Source organism: Onychomys torridus, chromosome 22 (assembly GCF_903995425.1).
Source record: "Onychomys torridus chromosome 22, mOncTor1.1, whole genome shotgun sequence".
Taxonomy (NCBI): Eukaryota; Metazoa; Chordata; class Mammalia; order Rodentia; family Cricetidae; genus Onychomys; species Onychomys torridus.
The window spans coordinates 10,926,556-10,945,058 of record NC_050464.1 but is presented as its reverse complement, the minus strand read 5'-3'; the positions used below and the strand labels follow the sequence as shown (position 1 = coordinate 10,945,058).

The window sequence follows — 18,503 nt, the reverse complement described above, 5'->3', positions numbered from 1 at the left end:
TTGGGGTGAGAACTGTGGTTTTTTTTATTGCTTTGTTTTGCAGCAATGACAGCTTGCTAGAAAATGGTACTTCAAAATGACCAACATAATTTAAATTATTTTTATATATACTGCGTATGTGCATGCGCACTTGCACATGTGGAAGCCAGAGGAAAATTGGGAGAGCTGGTTCTCTCTTCCCACCATGTGGGTCCAGGATCTAAGTCAGACCATCAGGCTTGGTGGAAAGTTCCTTTATCTGCTCTCAGGCCCACTATCATGATTTAAAAATCTTCCCACAAAATGCTGTTTTTTACAAGGAACTCACCATCAATTCTCATCAATGCATATGAAATTGGCCATGAGGCAACTAGGGACCCTGCTCTGCACATGGGTCACAATTTGCAGGGTTTGGCAGCCCCGAACCTTTACATTTTTTACCTTCTTCCAACCCCATGGTTCTAGGGCTTGAATTTAAGGTGCCCCACATGCTAAGCAAGTTCTGTACCACAGTTACATCCATTACATCCCACATGCTAGGCAAGTACTGGACCACTGAATTACATCCCATATGCTAGGCAAATACTGTACACTGAATTACATCCCATATGCTAGGCAAATACTGTACACTGAATTACATCCCACATGCTAGCCAAGTACTATACACTGAATTACATCACACATGCTAGGCAAGTACTGTACCACTGAATTATATCCCCAGACCCTGGGTTTTTGAGTTTCATTATGTAGCCAGTCTTACATCAAACTCAAGATCCTCCTGCTCAGCTCCCCTGTATTGGGCTTACAGGCACATGCCCCACCTGGCAAGATCCGCTTCCCTACCTAGCTTCCCATCCTAACCTCTCCAGCTGAACGAGGCTGCAATCTTAACTAGCTCCTGGGAGGGTGGGACCAGAGACCCCTGCATCCCCAACCAGCTCCCAGGCAGTTAGCTCCTGAGTGGGACCAAAAATTTAGCATCCCTAGCCAGCTCATGGGTGGGCGGAAGCAGAGGCCCTGCATCTCCCAACCAGCTCTCAAATGGACAGGGCCTGAGGTGGGCAAGGCTTGAAAGAAGGGGAGAGGCAGGGACAAGGCCTGCATTCCCAACCAAGATTCAGGCGGGTGGGGGCCCTGGGACTTCCCAGGTGGACAGTAGAAAGGTCTTGCTTCCCACACCATCTTTTCAGGTGGATGGGGCCTGAGGCCCTTCACCTCCAACAGGGCTGGTGGCCTTGGTCACAGTTTTATTACAGCACTTTAAAAATAACTAAGACACAGAGGCTGGCCTTGACCTTGTGATCTTCCCGCCTCCACCCCTCCAAGTGCTGAGACTGTGGTAGGGGTGTTGAGTGCTGTGAAAGGGATGCACTAACTCCTCTAGGCCGGCACTTACCCCTTCTCCAGCAGCTGTTCCTCTAGTGCGCTCCTCTCCCCTTTCAGGATCCTCACAGTTCCTTGGAGATGGTCCTGGTCCTCAGGTGGATCCTCTTTGGGCTGGTCCTCTTTGGACTGGTCCTCTTTGGGCTGCTTTTGCACTGAGATATTGGATGAGGAGCGGACCAGGGCATTTGGCTTGACCAAATCTGAAGCAGACGGTTTTGGGCTTTCTGAAGAACTCATTTTCTGCCGGCAATGAAGGCATTTGTTAACAGTGCCCCTGTGAGTGGCCAGTCTCCAGTGTGTGGGAGAAGCTTCACTGTGGGGCCGGGTCAGCAGGTTCCCTTCTCAGAAGCCAAGACCAAAGTGGAGAGTGCTGGCTAGGCCTAGAGGCAGGACTATTGGTCAGAGCTACCAACACTATACCATAAAGTTCACCAGGGAGGGAGGCAGGCAAGGAGGATGCAGACATTGGAACTCGGGTATTTCCAACCCTGTGCTTGATGTTAGACAGGTCTAGTTCTGTCTGACAGTGACTCCTGTCTCCCTAGGCCTTTCCTACTGGGTCTCTGGATGCACCCGGGTTTCCTGTTATTTCCCAGCATGCTTTCCCTATAAAGTATTTTCACAACACAGGAACTTCTTTCCCTTCCTGCTTGGTCTACTTTTCCATGCTCCCATCTGTCAGTACCTGCCTACACTGGAAACATTCTCCCTCGGGCTTTGCACAGCTGTGCCAACAACTGGGGTACTCTGGTCCATAACGTTTTCTTTCAATACTGGGCATGCAACCCATGCTAGGTAAGTCCTGCACCACCTTCAACAGCAGGTTCTAGGCAGGGGCTCTACCACTGAGCCACACCCCAGCCCCTCACTGGGGGATTCTAGGCAGGTGCTCTGCCACTGAGCCACACCCCAGCCCCTCACTGGGGGATTCTAGGCAGGTGCTCTGCCACTGAGCCACACCCCAGCCCCTCACTGGGGGATTCTAGGCAGGTGCTCTACCACTGAGCCACACCCCCAGTCTTCACTGTGGAGTCTAGGCAGGTGCTTCATCACTGAGTCGTGGCCCTTGCTCCTATCTAGAGTCTAGGTAAGCACTGTATCACTAAGTTATATCCCTGGCATTCTATCTCAAGATCCTAACAGGATGGACAGGTTCCCTAGAACCAGACTCCTGTGTGGGGTTGGTATGGGGCTGGGGGATGAGGAGCTGCTAGCTAGCATCCCATGTTTGCTGGTCGGTAGTGTAGATGAAGTGCTTGCTAAGAACTCAAGTATCCTTTGAAAGTTTGGGGTTTGCAGGTGTATGTTAGACACAGGCACTTCATGGTCTGTGGCTACAGGAAGCCCAGCAAAGAGTTCTTGGGCCTGGCCCTCTATAAAATGAGGGCTGTGAACGACCCAACGTCAAGTCTTGTCCAGACCTGCTGAGCACCCCTATGCATATGCTGAGTGGCTTATCTCACGCTGCGACTCTGTACCCCCCCCCCCACATCAGACAGAGGCTGCTCCTTGGCCAGGGAGACCCTGATGAGACACTAGACCTGCCTTACCTTTTCCAACTCTGCGATGCGTCTCAGCAGCCGGGGCTTGCTCCAGTCCACGTAACCTAAGGAGGCAATGGGGTTTACTCTTCTCAGACGTGGACTCCCAGCTTCCCACTGCACAGACTGACAGCCAAGCCACAGACACCAGAGGGGCAGGTGCTTGTCACCCGAGAGTTTCTTATCTCATGTGGGCCAGGCTGGCTTCAAACTTACATAATAATTGAGGACAGCCTGGAACTTCTGATCTTTCTGCCTCCATCTCCTGTGTACTGAGACGCATGCTCTATCATGCCTGGTTTATGTGTTGATGGAGCTCGAACTTGGGGCTCCATGCACGCTAGGCTACATCCCCAGCCCAATGATTTTCATCTTGCTACCTGGATTCTCCCTGGACCAGTGTGGCGCACCCGCCCTACTGACAAGCCCTTTTACACAGGTAAGGGGCTATGTCTGCTATGAGGCCTGTGGCCAAGTTCTCCACGTCTGAATGGGGCCTGATTCCTATCTTTCACCACAGAATATAAGACATGACCTGTCTCCTTGTGTCTCCCTCTGTGAGTGGCCTGTGGGCAGCTACCCTTTATTTTGGAGACAGTGGGAGAATTGCTCAACATGCGGTCCAGGTCCTCCTTCAGGCTCTGGTTCTCCTCTGTCAGCTCCTGCACGCTCCGGGTCAAGTTCAGCAGGGCGCTGCTCATTTTCTTCTGCCTCTTCATACCCATCTTCTTCTCCAATATGGGCCTAGGGAGAAGCAAGCGGCAGGCTGAGGGTCACACTTCCAGACTGGCTTATAAACATCTCAGACAGGAACAGGGCTTATTACCAGGTTCTGGCTTCTACACATGAGTATTAACCATCACACAGGAAACTACCTCCTACCCCAGATTAGTGAAATGGTAACTCCACCGACAGAATCAATTCCAATTTTATTTCACTTAATTGTTTTGACACAGGAATGCCAGGCAAGTGCTCTACCAACTGTTATATCCCCAGTGCCCACCAGTCTTGAAAATGGGTCTCCATATGTATCTCAGGTTGTCCTGGAACTCGGGATCCTCCTGCCTTCACCTCCTGACTGTTGCTGTGATGTGGGTGTGTTACCAGGCTGACCTCTATTTTATTTTTATTTTTTGTACTTTGTGCTAGTGTATAAAGTGGCTGAGGAGTAGGTTGGGGATGTAGCGCAGTTGGGGGAATGTTTATCCAGCACATGGGAGGCCCTAGGTTCCTTTCTCAGGACCATCATGTATTTATTTAAATATATACATACATAATAAGATACTGAAGTGCCAAGAACAGGGTGCCAAGCGCCCCCTAGTGTTCCAAGGCTGTGGTGCAGCTCTCTTGGCCTCTGGCTTAGTCCTAGAAAATCACTGTGTAGTGTAGTGAATCAATAATAGATATTACATGTCTTTAAAGAGAAACACACACCACCAATCTCAGTATCTTCCCTGGTGAAAATTTAACAAGTGAACACAGGGACCTAAGCCTGAATCTACTGCCCAGGACCGGTGTTTCAGTATTTTCTAATTCAGTATCCCTGGAACGTCATAGGATACTAACTTCCTGCAAATAACAGAACCGACTTTATTTATGTGGTCTTTGTGTGTGTGCAGCGTTATGTACATGTGTGCATGGGTACTGGGGCTAGAGAAGGACATCAGGTGTCCCGCTCTGTCATTCTCCACCTTATTCCCTTGGGACAGGGTCTCTCCCTGAACCTGGAGCTAGGCTGGCAGCCGGCATGTCTCATGGATTGGATCTTTCTGCTATATAATTCCTTGGTTCCCTGGACTCCCCACCCCGCCAGCCCTGGGATTGCAGTGCACATGCCAACATGCCTGGCTTTGTTTTGCACAACTGAATAGTGCTTTACCATGCAGCTACCTCCTCAGCCCTATATGGCTCTTTAAGAGAATGTCTTCCAGTGGCTGTCTGGAGTGACTGAAGGCAAAGGAGAAAAAAGGATAGCAACACCTGGAGCTGGCAATTTACGCAGAAGCCTGTGGTATGGATAGATTTGTTTTACACACACACACACACACACACACGTCTGTGTGCAGGTGTCTGTGGAGGCCAGTGGCATCAGACCCCCCAGAGCTGGAGTTGAGGCACTGTAGGCTGCTGGGTGTGGGTGCTAGGATGGTTGGCATTTTGGCCTTGTAGCATTTGGGAAGGATAGGTGCAATCAACACAGCAAGGAGCCCTTAACCTGGGAAAACGTTATCATCAAAAGCAGAACAACAAAACCAAAAAGCTTCTTTCAAACAAGTAGGGTGGAGCCTGCTCTGGAAACCAGCGCTCTCCTATTCTAGGCTGGAAGCTGCCATGGGCATCATCTACAGTTCACTCTCAGAGCATGGACACGTGTGGTGTCAGCAGGCTGTAAGAACAAAGGAGGCTGTAACAAGGCCAATAGACATGCATCAATGTGGCCATCAGGAACACTGGAGGGCTCAGTGGTAAAGTACCCGCTATACAGCCATGAGGCCCGGAGCACCCCAGTTAAAAGCCAGGCACTGGCAGTGTGTGCCTGTAATCCCAGCACTGGGGAAACACAGACAGGAGATACTTGGGGCTCCAGGTCCCATGTGAGACTCTGTTTCAGAAAATAGGGTGGAAGCTATCAATAGACGAAGATAGCTGATGTTGACTGGTGGTCTCCATATGTGCACACATGTTCATATACACACAAATGTGTACACATGAATGCAACACACACACCCCACACAGTAAGCACTGCACAACTGCCAGGAAAGGTAGGGCGAGTCAGTGGCCGGTTAGGGCCACCCGGCTCTCAGAGCACCCTCGACAGCAAAAAGACAGGAGACCCCACATGTGATCATACTTCTTTCCTGTGGCTTCAGAACTGGCCAGGAGGGTCTGCAGACGATGGATCTGCGAGGAAGCAAAGAGCAGGTGTCAGAAACACAACAGAAGTGGGGCAGCTTCCCCAAATCTACAGTCAGGCTCCTGATTCTGGCTTCACGCAGGGAGAGAAAACTACTCTGTGGCTACGCTGTGGCGACTCTGCATGGCCACTGCATCCGAGCACATGCGTAGCTACAGGTTTCGGGTACCAGGATCCACCCTGTCCACATGCTGCAGGGTGTACACACCTCTTCATAGTATGTCTCCATGGCGATGCGCATCTCCTCCAGGTTGGTGGTCTTCATGTCGGTCTGCAGTTTGCTGGAAACCCAAGTTCAGAGTTAACATGGTGGGACAGAGGGGGAGGGACTCCCAGAGGTCAGGTAGGACAGCAACGAGAAAGAGAAGCCTGGCCTGGGCCATCGCCATGATCCATACTTCTGGAACACTTACACCAGACACTGTCCTCCTGAGTGACACCAGCAACTGCCCTAAAGAGCCCTCACACCATCAACAGATAGTCTTCTCTAAGAAAGGCTACCCTGAAATACTGGGGCCAGTGCTACCAAAGGACCCTGGACCCTGGATCACCTTCAGAGCACAACAGCCCACTTTATGAAGAAGAATCAGAGAGCCAGGTGTAGTGACACATACATGTCATCCCAGCATTCAGGAGGCTGGCACAGGATGCCTAGGAATTTAAGCTCAGCTGGGCTACACAGCATGATGCTGTCTCAAAACAAGACAAAGAAAAATAAAAGCAAATCCTTTGCTCCCCTGCTCCCATCTGCACTGTCACCTTGCCCTCAATATGTCACACACTTCGGAGAGAAGGCACAGGAGAAAGCAGAGCTCAAGGCACAAAACAGGAAATCAGCACACACCCAGACTCACATTGCCAACTTCATCAAGAAACAGGAAAGGGGCAGAAATGCTGTAGGAACAGGGCCACAGGGGCAGACAGGTTGTCTCAGTTTCCCTGAAATGGACTTTACCACATCTAAGATTAACCCTTATGTCAGTGACACCAGAAAGCGGCAGGGAGGACGCAGGGTCATGAGGCTGGGGCGCAGCACAGTGTCGGCCGAGAGGCCTTGGAATCCAGACCCAGAATGTTCACACTGGACCTCAGCAGTGAACTGCATACTGACAGGGATGGGGGAGTAAAAAAATTGAAGAGAAATGCTGTTTCCTAATGAAATTTGGAGGGAATTCAAATTAAAGAGAAGGCTGAGCCTAAATGTGTAGTCCAGTCATAGAGGTTCCTCAGGACCCGAGACAGAAGGCTTGAAGGTTCAAGGCCATCTGCCTAGTCAATTCAAGGAGGTCCTGTCTCAAAATTAGAGGTGAAAACATGACTGAGGTGTGGCTCAGTGGTAGAGCCCCTGCCTAGAATCCCCCAGTGAGGGGCTGGGGTGTGGCTCAGTGGTAGAGCACCTGCCTAGAATCCCCCAGTGAGGGGCTGGGGTATGGCTCAGTGGTAGAGCCCCTGCCTAGAGTCCCCCAGTGAGGGGCTGGGATGTGGCTCAGTGGTAGAGCCCCTGCCTAGACTCCCCCAGTGAGGGGCTGGGGTGTGGTTCAGTGGTAGAGCCCCTGCCTAGAATCCCCCAGTGAGGGGCTGGGGTGTGGTTCAGTGGTAGAGCCCCTGCCTAGAATCCCCCAGTGAGGGGCTGGGGTGTGGTTCAGTGGTAGAGCCCCTGCCTAGAGTCCCCCAGTGAGGGGCTGGGATGTGGCTCAGTGGTAGAGCCCCTGCCTAGACTCCCCCAGTGAGGGGCTGGGGGTGGCTCAGTGGGAGAGCACCTGCCTAGAATCCCCCAGTGAGGGGCTGGGGTGTGGTTCAGTGGTAGAGCCCCTGCCTAGAATCCCCCAGGGAGGGGCTGGGTGTGGCTCAGTGGGAGAGCCCCTGCCTAGTGGTAGAGTGCTTGCCTCCCACCATGACATTCAGAGGAAGGAGGAGCTAAGATTTCTCATAGTTTCAGGTCTGAACAAAGATGTGGCAGGAAGGGAGAAGAAACCCAAGGAGGGAAGGGTGGCTGGGGAGAGGCCGTCTCTGCTGGCCAGCGCAGCGCCCCAGACCGGGACCCCGCCCCCAGGCCGTACCTGATGGTGCTGTCCTTATCCTTGCACTGCTGCTCCAGCCTGAAGATCCTTTGCTTGAGCCCGGTGATGACCTGCCAGCAGAGGGCCGCCTCCTCAGCACAGCCGCCCTCTGCGGGCTCGGCCTGCGGGGTCCCCAGGGTAGTCAGGTACCCCCCCCCCAGCCTCTGAGCTTCTTTCCATCAGGATTCTTACACCTCCCTCCCTCCCTTCCCTCTTCCTTAGCACACTCCCAGGGATGACTAAGGCTCCCAACTTGCTCCCTCACTGAGGGGTGCTGAGAAAGTGACTGGGAGAGCAAGATGCAGGGTCAGAGGGCAACAGCCAACCCTCAGAGCCCCGAGGCAGCTGTCCTAGGGAACACACTGTGAATTTGACCAGAGGGCTGCATGTGCAGTCAGCTGCTTAGTAACAAAGAAGTCACCGGAACCTGGATGCTGTCCTGCACCTGGGATCCACCAGGACCCAGCAAGTCCTTGCCCAAGGTCAAGGTTCCACCAGGCCTGAGCCTTCTTTCTTCATGACTCCTTGGGGAGCTATTTCCCTTACAACCTAAAACAACTTTTTTTAAAGTGAGGTCTCCCTGTGTGGCCCAGGCTGGTGTTTGACTTCTGATCCTCCTGCCTCAGCTTCCTGAGTGCTGAATTACAAGCTTGGGCTACCAGGACTGGCTTACAATTGCTACTTTGAATCAACTTCAAACTTACACACACACATCACACACAGGCACAGACAGACACACATACACACACTCACACATACACTCTTGGCATTGGAACAACAAAAATACAGGGCTTGGCTTGGAGAGATGGCTCAGTAGTTAAAAGCACTGGCTGCTCTTCCAGAGGTCCCAGGTTCAATTTCCAGCACCCATATGGCAGCTCACAACCATCTCTAACTCTGACTCCAGGGAACATGATGCCTTCCCCTCCTTCTGACCTTGGAGGGCACCAGCCATACATGTGGCACACAGACATACATGCAGACAAAACACCCACACACCAACCAGCCTTGCCGGTCCTATCTCCCAGAAAATTAAAAATTAAAAAAGACAGGGTTTCTCTATGGAACTATCTGTTCATCCATTGATGAATTCTATAACATCCTCCAATGTCCTAAGTAAACATTTTAATTAATGCTACACTATTAGCTATATACTTTCTTTTTTCCTTTTTGAGACATGGTTTCATGTAGACCAGACTGGCCTTAAAATCCTTCTTTACTCCAAGATGACCTTGAACTTCTGATCCTCCTGCCTCCATCTCCCAAATGCTGGAGTTAAAAATCTGCAACACTATGCTGGAATTTTAAAATATTCTTTAAAAAGCTTAATAGTGAGGCCTGGCAAGATGGCTCAGTGGGTAAATGCCCTTGCCACCAAGTCTGATGACCTAGGTTGGATCCCTGGAACCCACGGGGTGGAAGGAGAGAACTGACTCTCACAAAATGTCCTTGACCTTCACATGTACACCTTGGTATGTAAGTGCCCCCTCCCAATAAACAGATAAATATAAAAATACTTTTAATTAACAAAAGTATTTTGAGGCTGCTATGTATCACTTAGGATGGCTTTGCAAACTGCTGGCTGGGCAGCTATCATTGTCCCTGGGTAGGTGATGGGTGAGTCTATCAATAGCAGTATGGCAGACCAAGCACCAATGCATGGGTCCCCAACTTGCAGGCCTCGCCAACACTAACACTTGTGCGTAGGTTCTGAGTACTGCTCTTCTTATCTAGTCCCTGCCAAACCTGGTTTGCACCATCCTTACTAATCTTGTTGCTTTATGGTGTTAAGGTTTTACTCAGAGTAACTTAAAATAAGTTCTTTCCTCCCAGTATCTAGTGCTGGGGAGATGAGAAGCCAAGTCTACCACAACCACTATCCCTGCCTTCCCCGAGCCTGGGAACAGCAGGGAGGAGCCAGATTTGGGGAAACTTCTGAACCTCATTTTCTTGCTTTTAAAGTGAGGGCTGGGAGTTGGCGGGGGATAGCTCTGTAGATCAGGTGCTTGTTGCATAAGCATGAGAAACTGGATTCAGATCCCCAGCATCCACAAAACAGGCATGTGTCACTCTATGCCTGTAACCTCAGCACAGGAGAGGCAGCACACAGGTGCACACGCACGTGTGCGCGCACACGCACGCACGCACGCACGCACGCACGCACAGATCCCTCTTCCAGAAGATGAATGAACTCACAAACATGCTGGCTGCACAGTCACAACTTCAGGATTTGTTGTTTTCTAAGACATTTTCTTGCAGTGGTGGTGCACACCTTTAATCCCAGCACTCAGGAGGCAGAGGCAGGTGGATCTCTGAGTTCGAGGCCAGCCTGGGCTACAGAGCGAGTTCAGGACTACACAGAGAAACCCTGTCTTGAAAACAACAACAAAGACATTTTCTTGAGTCAGCAGTGTGGGCTGGGTCCAAGCACTTGAGAGGCTGACACTGGGGACTGCCTGAGACCAGAAGTTCCAGGGCAGCCTGGGTAACATAGCAAGAAACTGTTAAATAAATAGTATTTTCTTGTGGCCATATACTGACCATTTGCAAGTGTTAGTTAGGTGTTGACTTTGAGTCCTAAACACAGAATGTCTTTAATCATTTATATTAAATGTTTATTTCTATACGATGTGTTATATATCTGCTATTTTCAGACTCTTAAAAAATTTTTTTGTTTGTGTCTTTTCTTTTTCTTTCTTTCTTTCTTTCTTTTTCTTTCTTTCTTTCTTTTTTTTTTTTGTTATTTTCAAGACAGGGTTTCTCTGTGTAGTTTTGGTGACTGTCCTAGAGCTCGCTCTGCAGACCAGGCTGGCCTTGAACTCACAGAGATCCGCCTGCCTCTGCCTCCCGAGTGCTGGGATTAAAGGTGTGTGCCACCACCACCACCAAGGCCTGGCCAGACTCTTAAAATATTTTTATCGCATTTATTAATGTTAGGGTTGGGGTGGGGAGTGCATGCCATAGCCCTCATATGGAGATCAGAGGACACCTTCCAGGGACTGAAGTCTCCCTCCATATAGATTCCTAGGACGGGACTCTGGCCATTAGACCTGGTCGCAAGTGCCTTGATGCCAGCCTTGCCGGTCCTATCTCCCAGATTTACATCTAGAATATCTCTGGTGACCACAGACATTTGCATACTCCTACAGAGAACACTGCTGTAACCTAAGGGCCTGCTTCGGGGCATTCTTTCAATTCCCTTTCGTCTGAAGGCTTTGCTATACATGTCTGCACGTTGTCCAGCCCATTACCCCACTGTTCTCTTACTCTCTGCACTTTCTTGACTCATAGGGACAGTGACATATTCCATACCCTCCCAACCCCGTTTTAAAGCAGAAACTGGTTTGGATGTAATTCTCAAGTTGTTCATTGAGACCCTGCTTTTGTTGTTGTGGGGTTTTTTTGGTATTCTGAGTCAGGGTCTCATGTACCCCAGGCTGGCCTCTAACTCTACGGAGCAGAAGCCGACCCTGTGCCTCCTTCCCAAGTGCCTCCTTCTATTTACTTATTAAACCTGGGTTCCTTCCCTGGCCGTTCTGGAGACTGAAGCCAGGTGGCACACACTCTCCCCGGCAGGCCTCACTGGGATGACGTGGTGTGTTCTGCCTTTCTGCTGACCTCTGAAGTACCTCCAACTACTCTCTGGCTCTACCAACCACAGTTCCAGAGGGTTTTGAGCCCGTGCTCCTTCCCTTAGTTCCACTGTGACCTCGGGAAGGCTTTCCTTAGAGCAGGCGGCTGTACTTACCCAACCAGTGTCAGGCTTTTTCTCGGCCAAGGTTCGAACGAAGTCTGGGCCCTGTGGGAAGCAGATGGAGGTATTAAGGTCATGTGGCTCTTCCTCCCCACAGCACTACTGGCACCACAGCCAGCAGAGGCCTCTGTGGGCCCGGGACTTACTCGACCTGGATCCAAAAGCTGTTCTATCTGCCGATCCTTCCTGCTGTTCTCCTCTTCCAAGCGCCGAAGCTTTGTTCTCATCAGGTCCACATCGCTTTTCTGCATATGTAAGGACTGCGGAAGAAAGGAGAGTGGGCTGGCTAGGCGCTTCAGCAGGTAAAGGGGCTTGCCGCCAAGCCTGAGTTCAATCGCCAGGACGGACACACATAGACACACAGAGATACACAGACAGACAGACAGACAGACAGACACACACACACACACACACACACACACACACAGTGGAAGTTGTTCTTTCCCCAAGTCATTCTCTTACCTTCATGCACACACAAAATAAATAAACGTAGAAACAAAACCCAAGCAATCAACCAAAAACAAAGAAAAGGAGGGCCACATTCATACAGTCTGCATAAGTACAGTGAATGCCTGGGAAGGTTCTCTCTCTCTCTCTTTTTCTTTATGAGTCTTAACACCCCATGCCATCCTAGACCTGGCAGCAATTCTCCTGCCTCAGTTTCCCAACTGCTGGGATTACAGCCACACTTGGCCTTGAGTTTTTTTTTTTTCTTCAAGACAGGGTTTCTCTGTGTAGCTTCAGGCTGGCCTCGAACTCACAAAGATCCACCTGGCTCTGCCTCCCGAGTGGTGGGATTAAAGGCGTGGGCCACCACCACCCGGCTAAAAGAGGTTTTTAAAGCCCAGGGTGTTATGGGAGCTGAAGAGATAGATGGCTCAGCAGTTAAGAAATTACAACCTCCCCTGCCACAGAACCTATGGGATCTGATGCAGATGTACATGAAAACAACACATTGACAAAAATAAAATACATCTTTTTAAAATTTTTTTTAAAAAGCCAGGAGCTCGTGGCGCACGCCTTTAATCCCAGCACTTGGGAGGCAGAGGCAGGTGGATCTCTGAGTTTGAGTTCTGCAGAACTCTACAGAGTGAGTTCCAGGACAGCCAGGGCTGTTATACAGACAGACCCTGTCTCAAGCCCCTAACTCCCCGTAAGCCCTGGGTGTCATGTGTGGGGCGATCCGGCAGCAAGGGGTGCAGAGGGTCATCCCGACATGCGCGGGTGCAAGAAAAGCCACTGTACCTGACACCTTTCCATTATAACACCAATGGCAACCAGCTGAGAAATACTTTGAAGCCTGGGAACTTTTGGCCCCAGAAAGTCCCAAAGTCTTTACTCGATTCCATCTGTCATACTACATAACACAGACTGATTGATGCTCCTCAGCAATACCACGGGGCTGGGGAGACGGCTTAGCAGTTAAGAGCACACACTGCTCTTGCAGAGGACCTGGGCTGGGTTCCCAGCACCCTCAGTGGGTTACTCAACATTGCCTATTACCGCACTCTTCTGGCCTCCGTAGGCCTCTGCACACACATGCACACAGGGCACACGCATTCTCTCCCTCTCCCATCCTCTCTCTCTCACACACACATACACACACACACCATTAAAAAAATAATAATGAAGGAATACTAGCCCTCAGCTGTGTCGGGGGAGAGCTGCTCCAACATTCACCTGTGGCCAAGATCATGTAGTCAACTCTTATTTAGTTTTACTTTTTGCAGTTCTGAGATTGAAGCTAGGGCCTTGTGTACACTTGGCTGGCACTCTACTGCTAAGCCACGACTCCAAATCCTTCACTGGGGGATTCTAGGCAGGTGCTCTACCACTGAGCCACACCCCAGCCCCTCACTGGGGGATTCTAGGCAGGTGCTCTACCACTGAGCCACACCCAGCCCCTCACTGGGGGATTCTAGGCAGGTGCTCTACCACTGAGCCACACCCAGCCCCTCACTGGGGGATTCTAGGCAGGTGCTCTACCACTGAGCCACACCCCAGCCCCTCACTGGGGGATTCTAGGCAGGGGCTCTACCACTGAGCCACACCCCAGCCCCTCACTGGGGGATTCTAGGCAGGTGCTCCACCACTGAGCCACACCCTGAGGGCCATATCGTGGGATTGATTCTACACAGCACTCTGCTGTTCCATGATGGAACACTGTGCCATGCACATTCTAGAAAGTAGTTTAGTACTATGTCTCCAACTCCCTTCAAGCAGATCTCCAAAAACAATGATGAGTTTGAATAGTCAGGGTCATTTCCCCAGAGGCCTGTTTCTAGCCCCAAAATATGGCTCCCACTGATACGAGGTACCATTTGTAACAGTGATTCACTGTTGGGGGCTATCCACTTAGTAGTCTCCCCTCTACACTACCTCCAACGGCAGCCCTGCCTCAGCTGGGAATGTCTGCAGAAGGGGCTGCAAGTCCTTTGCAGTGGGTCCTTTTGCTGCTGTACAGCTGACGTGTTTACATTTTGGAGACATGGTCCCATGGATCCCTGGTTATCCTTGAATTTACTATGTTGTCCAGCTGGCCTTGAACACCTTACTCTCCCTCTATCTCCTCAGTGCTGGGATGACCGGCAAGCACCATCATGCCTGGTGAGCCCACTGTCTCTTCTGCAGTTGTGGACAGGTTGGTGTCCCTTCAGCCAGGACAGCCAGCTTCTATAGTATAGTGCCAGGGCATGACCTCCACGTGACTGACACCGGCTTTCAGTCAGTCAGAAAGGCTGTCACTGCCGATCACAGAGAAGCAGAGTGGACCCTACCTTCTTCAGCTCCATGATCTCATCATACATGTCCTCCTTCTCTCTGTAGACACAAGTACCAGAGACGTGACCTGGAGGAAGACACACACACCTCTTAGGACATCCTGGGACAGTAGAAAGGACCTCTGGCTATGCCTGGAGGGACACCTGAGAGTTAATAAAACTATGTTTGTTTGTTTGCTGAGATAGAGGAGTCTTGCTGGATAGCCCAGATTGCCTGGAGTTCAAGATGCTCCTGCCTCAGCCTTCTGAGTGCTGCTGAGACCTCCAGCCTGGCTGACTGAGGGTGTGTCTGTCTGTCTGTCTGTGTCTGTGTTGAGCCTGTGTTCATGCAGAGGCCAGAGGAGGACAGCTGGAGTCTGTCTCTATGGTTCTTTGCCTCATCCCCTTAAGACAGCATCTCTCTCTCTCTCTCTCTCTCTCTCTCTCTCGCTCTCTTTTTTAAACGATTTATTTATTTAGTATACAGAAGAGGGCGCCAGATCTCATTACAGATGGTTGTGAGCCACCATGTGGTTGCTGGGAATTGAACTCAGGACCTCTGGAAGGACAGTCAGTGCTCTTAACCTCTGAGCCATCTCTCTAGCCCGAGACAGCATCTCTCTTACTGACCCCAGTGCCAGGCTGGCAGGCAGCAGGCCCTGGTGGTCCTCCCGTTTCTGTCCGCCACAGTGCTGGGTTACTGGGAACACACTTGGCTTTTTGCATGGGTGCTGAGATATGTATGCACTCAGGTCCCTGTTTGAACAGCAAATGCTCTAATCTCCTGAGCCAGCTCTCCACTTATGGAGGTTTTAATGATGCTTAACCAGTTATAAATCCAAAATGTCCAAATAAGCCTAAACCATAACCCTAATCAGTAGATTTGCTTCAGAGGGACATTGAGCCAGCCTCACCATGTTGGAGAGCTGTTCCTCTCTACGAAGGCCCAGAGAAGCTAACAGGCCCCATGGGTAAACACTAGTAAGCAACAAACAAGGAACTGGCAAGGTGGCTTGGCAGGTCACCAAGCCTGAAGACCTGACTTCCACCCCAGGACCCCCATGGTGGCAGGAGGGGAATGCCTGACCTCCACATGCATGCCACAGCACACACATAGCCCACCCATACACCATGAGCTTAAATGTAACTCTATTGAAGGAGGGTGACATGATGGCTTGGCTATGAGACTCTCTTCATGAATCACTGTCCCTCAGAACATTCTAGAGTGTATTACAGATGGAGCTCGTGCATAAAGCCAAAAAAATCTCACCCCTCAATTGCTAGAGGCTTTCCTTTCTGCTCTCCTGGCCTTGTCCCCGGGAGCATGCTCACCATGGCTGCCAGAACGCCTGAGGTCTGCCCTCTTCGCTCTCATGGCTTCTGTCAGGTGGTCAGGAGCACAGCTGGGGGGGTGGGTCCATGCGTGCCCCGAGGTAAGCACGGAGCTCAGGGGTTGGGTCACACTTCCTGGTTTGAATGTGCATGGGTTTAGCAGGACAGGTACAAGCACAGTCTGCGAAGCTCTACCTCTCACCGTGCTCCAAGGTTGGAGGATGCCAGGAGACGGGGGTGTACTGGTAAATGCCTAACAAGCAGCTCACAGAGACCAACCTAGGGAGCCCAGATCTGTCACATGTGCCCATATCCCTGGTATAGACATTCCCACTTCAAGCTTCCAGTGTGACAAAGACCAGCTCACAGAAACCTTAACAGTCATCTCCTGCAAGCTGGTAGGAAAAGGCTCCATCATACTCTGACACCAGGCAGGGCGGAGATAACCTTGATCAAATGGGGATAGTGTGTCCTCAGGTGGGCCTGGGAAAGCCACGCCCACCAGTGACGTGTTCAGTATCTTGGAGAGGATAAAAGACCACAGGCCTCATAAACACTATCTCAAATCTCAGTTTCCCAAACTCTGTCTTGAGCTGGGGCACCCTCCACAGGAGAGCCACGTACCCTGTTTCGAGGCTCCCAGCCACAGCTTCTGTGGAGTCAAGGACATTCTGCTGCTCAGAGGCATGCTCCCTGCTGTCTTCAGAGACCGCCAGGATGTCGCTTTTCTGGGTTTGGAGTAGTAAGGTGACTCTGGGGAGGTAACGTGCAGTTTAACGGCTGTGGAGTCGCTGTGCCTTGACACCTTCGCTTTACAAAGACAAAAACTGGTCAAACGCAGCACACAGAAGGTGCTCCAGGAGGAACACACTCTGGCAAATACCAAGAAGTATAATGATTTTATTGACTGACCGACTGACCTTGAGGTGAGGTCTGACTATATTGATAGGCAAGGCTAGAAATCCTGGGTTCAAGAGACCCTCTTATTTTTATTTATTTATTTACTTACTTACTTATTTTGGTTTTTCGAGACAGGGTTTCCCTGTGTAGCTTTGCGCCTTTCCTGGAACTCACTTTGTAGCCCAGGCAGGCCTCGAACTCACAGAGATCCGCCTGGCTCTGCCTTCCAAGTGCTGGGATTAAAGGCGTGCGCCACCACCACCCAGCTAACCCTCTTATTTTTTTTCCACTTTCTGAAGATTTATTTTTATTATTTTAAATTACCTGTGTAGGTATGTATGTCTGTGTGTGGGTGAGTGTAGTCACAGTGACAGAGGCACAAGATCCCCTGGAGTTGGAGTGACAGACAGTTCTAAGTGGGGGCCGGGAACCAAACGCAGGTTTTTTGGAAGAGCAGAAAGTGCTTTTAGCCACTGAGCCATCTATCCAGCCCCTCTAGAGATTTTCTTTTCTAAGCATCTTGAAACAGAACTTGGGGCACTGAGCCACACCCCAGCCCCTCACTGGGGATTCTAGGCAGGTGTTCTACCACTGAGCCATACCCAGCCCCTCACTGGGGGATTCTAGGCAGGAGCTCTACCACTGAGCCATACCCAGCCCCTCACTGGGGGATTCTAGGCAGGAGCTCTACCACTGAGCGATATCTGCAGTCTGGCCTAGTGTATTTTGTCAAAATTATAGATATATGTCGCCATACCTGGTTTTACAGTTAATATATAGTATATATTACATATACATACACACATATATAATACATAGTCATCCTTAGTTGCAGAGTGATTTTGAGGCTAGCCTGAGCTATGAGACTGTCTCAACAAAAACAGAGAAATCACACGCGTGCGCGCGCGCACACACACACACACACACACACACACACGGAAAAGTCAGGTCCCTATAGGTTTGGGACAACAAGTGTAGGCCTTCACATCTGTCAGTGAGACTCCAGCACAGACTGACACATGGGCCATTGAGCCCTGGAGCATGGTGACGGTGACACCTACATCAGGAGGCCTTGCTGGCACCAGGATCAACCCTATTTCCGCACCACTGTCCTGATCAATAAATGCTGCCTCCCTGAGCTACTGCCAGGGACAGGGGCAAAGCTGTCCTCGTCCTGCTGAGGCCTCGGTAGCCGAACAAGGCCAGCGAGCCTACTGGGGTGAAAGGCACACAGACATTCCATCTAGGAACACACTCCCCTCCCTAGCGCCGGCCCACACGCTGCTCGAGAGCAAATCCTCAGTCAGAAGCATCCTTTTAGAGGGCTGGGGAGACAGCCTCACAAGCACAGGGAGCCGAGTGTGATCCCTGGGGTCCACACAGAAGCCCACGTGGTAACACATGCCTCCAGTCCTGGTGCTGGAGAAGTGAGGATGGACAGATCTCGGGGACTCATTGACCAGCCAGTCTAACCTAATTGAGTTCCAGACGAGAGAACCTATGTCAGAAAACAAGATGGCTAACATGGCTTAGGGGCTTCAAAGTGCAAATCGCATGCCCACGTGCCTATGGTTGTGTAAACCTATGTGTGCACACCTGCACATGGGTGTGTGCACACACACAGGCTTCCTTTCACTTCAGCTGTCCCCCGGCTTGAGAACTCAAGAGGAAGGAAAGACACAGTAGTCTTATGGGACAGCTCCATGGGACAGTGACCTGCACAGCGCTCTGGGACAGGGTCCCAAAACAAACTCAGGAAATCCTGTTGCCACCGAGTCTCCCCCCTCCAGCTGCACCACTGAGTCCCTCACCAGAAAAGCAACATCCTTCCCTTTGTCCGGGACCCAGGGGAGAGACCATTTTTGCCACACTGCAGAG

At 50.9% G+C, this 18,503-nt stretch overlaps 1 protein-coding gene across 5 annotated transcripts in view; it reads right to left on the bottom strand.

The window, feature by feature from the left end:
- The window catches only part of Iqce (IQ motif containing E), a 42,068-nt gene that overhangs the window by 18,582 nt on the left and 4,983 nt on the right, over window positions 1-18,503 (bottom strand). For 3 of the 5 annotated variants that reach the window (XM_036171866.1, XM_036171868.1, XM_036171867.1), the window contains exons 4-14: window positions 16,350-16,478; window positions 15,726-15,860; window positions 14,412-14,482; window positions 11,781-11,894; window positions 11,629-11,679; window positions 7,881-7,951; window positions 6,029-6,101; window positions 5,758-5,807; window positions 3,487-3,650; window positions 2,916-2,971; window positions 1,376-1,605 (exon numbers count right to left, since the gene is read on the bottom strand). In XM_036171866.1, coding sequence (XP_036027759.1) covers window positions 1,376-1,605; window positions 2,916-2,971; window positions 3,487-3,650; window positions 5,758-5,807; window positions 6,029-6,101; window positions 7,881-7,951; window positions 11,629-11,679; window positions 11,781-11,894; window positions 14,412-14,482; window positions 15,726-15,860; window positions 16,350-16,478 — 1,144 coding nt within the window. The remainder of the gene's footprint in view (window positions 1-1,375; window positions 1,606-2,915; window positions 2,972-3,486; window positions 3,651-5,757; window positions 5,808-6,028; window positions 6,102-7,880; window positions 7,952-11,628; window positions 11,680-11,780; window positions 11,895-14,411; window positions 14,483-15,725; window positions 15,861-16,349; window positions 16,479-18,503) is intronic. The other 2 variants (XM_036171869.1, XM_036171870.1) reach the window with 1 other exon arrangement.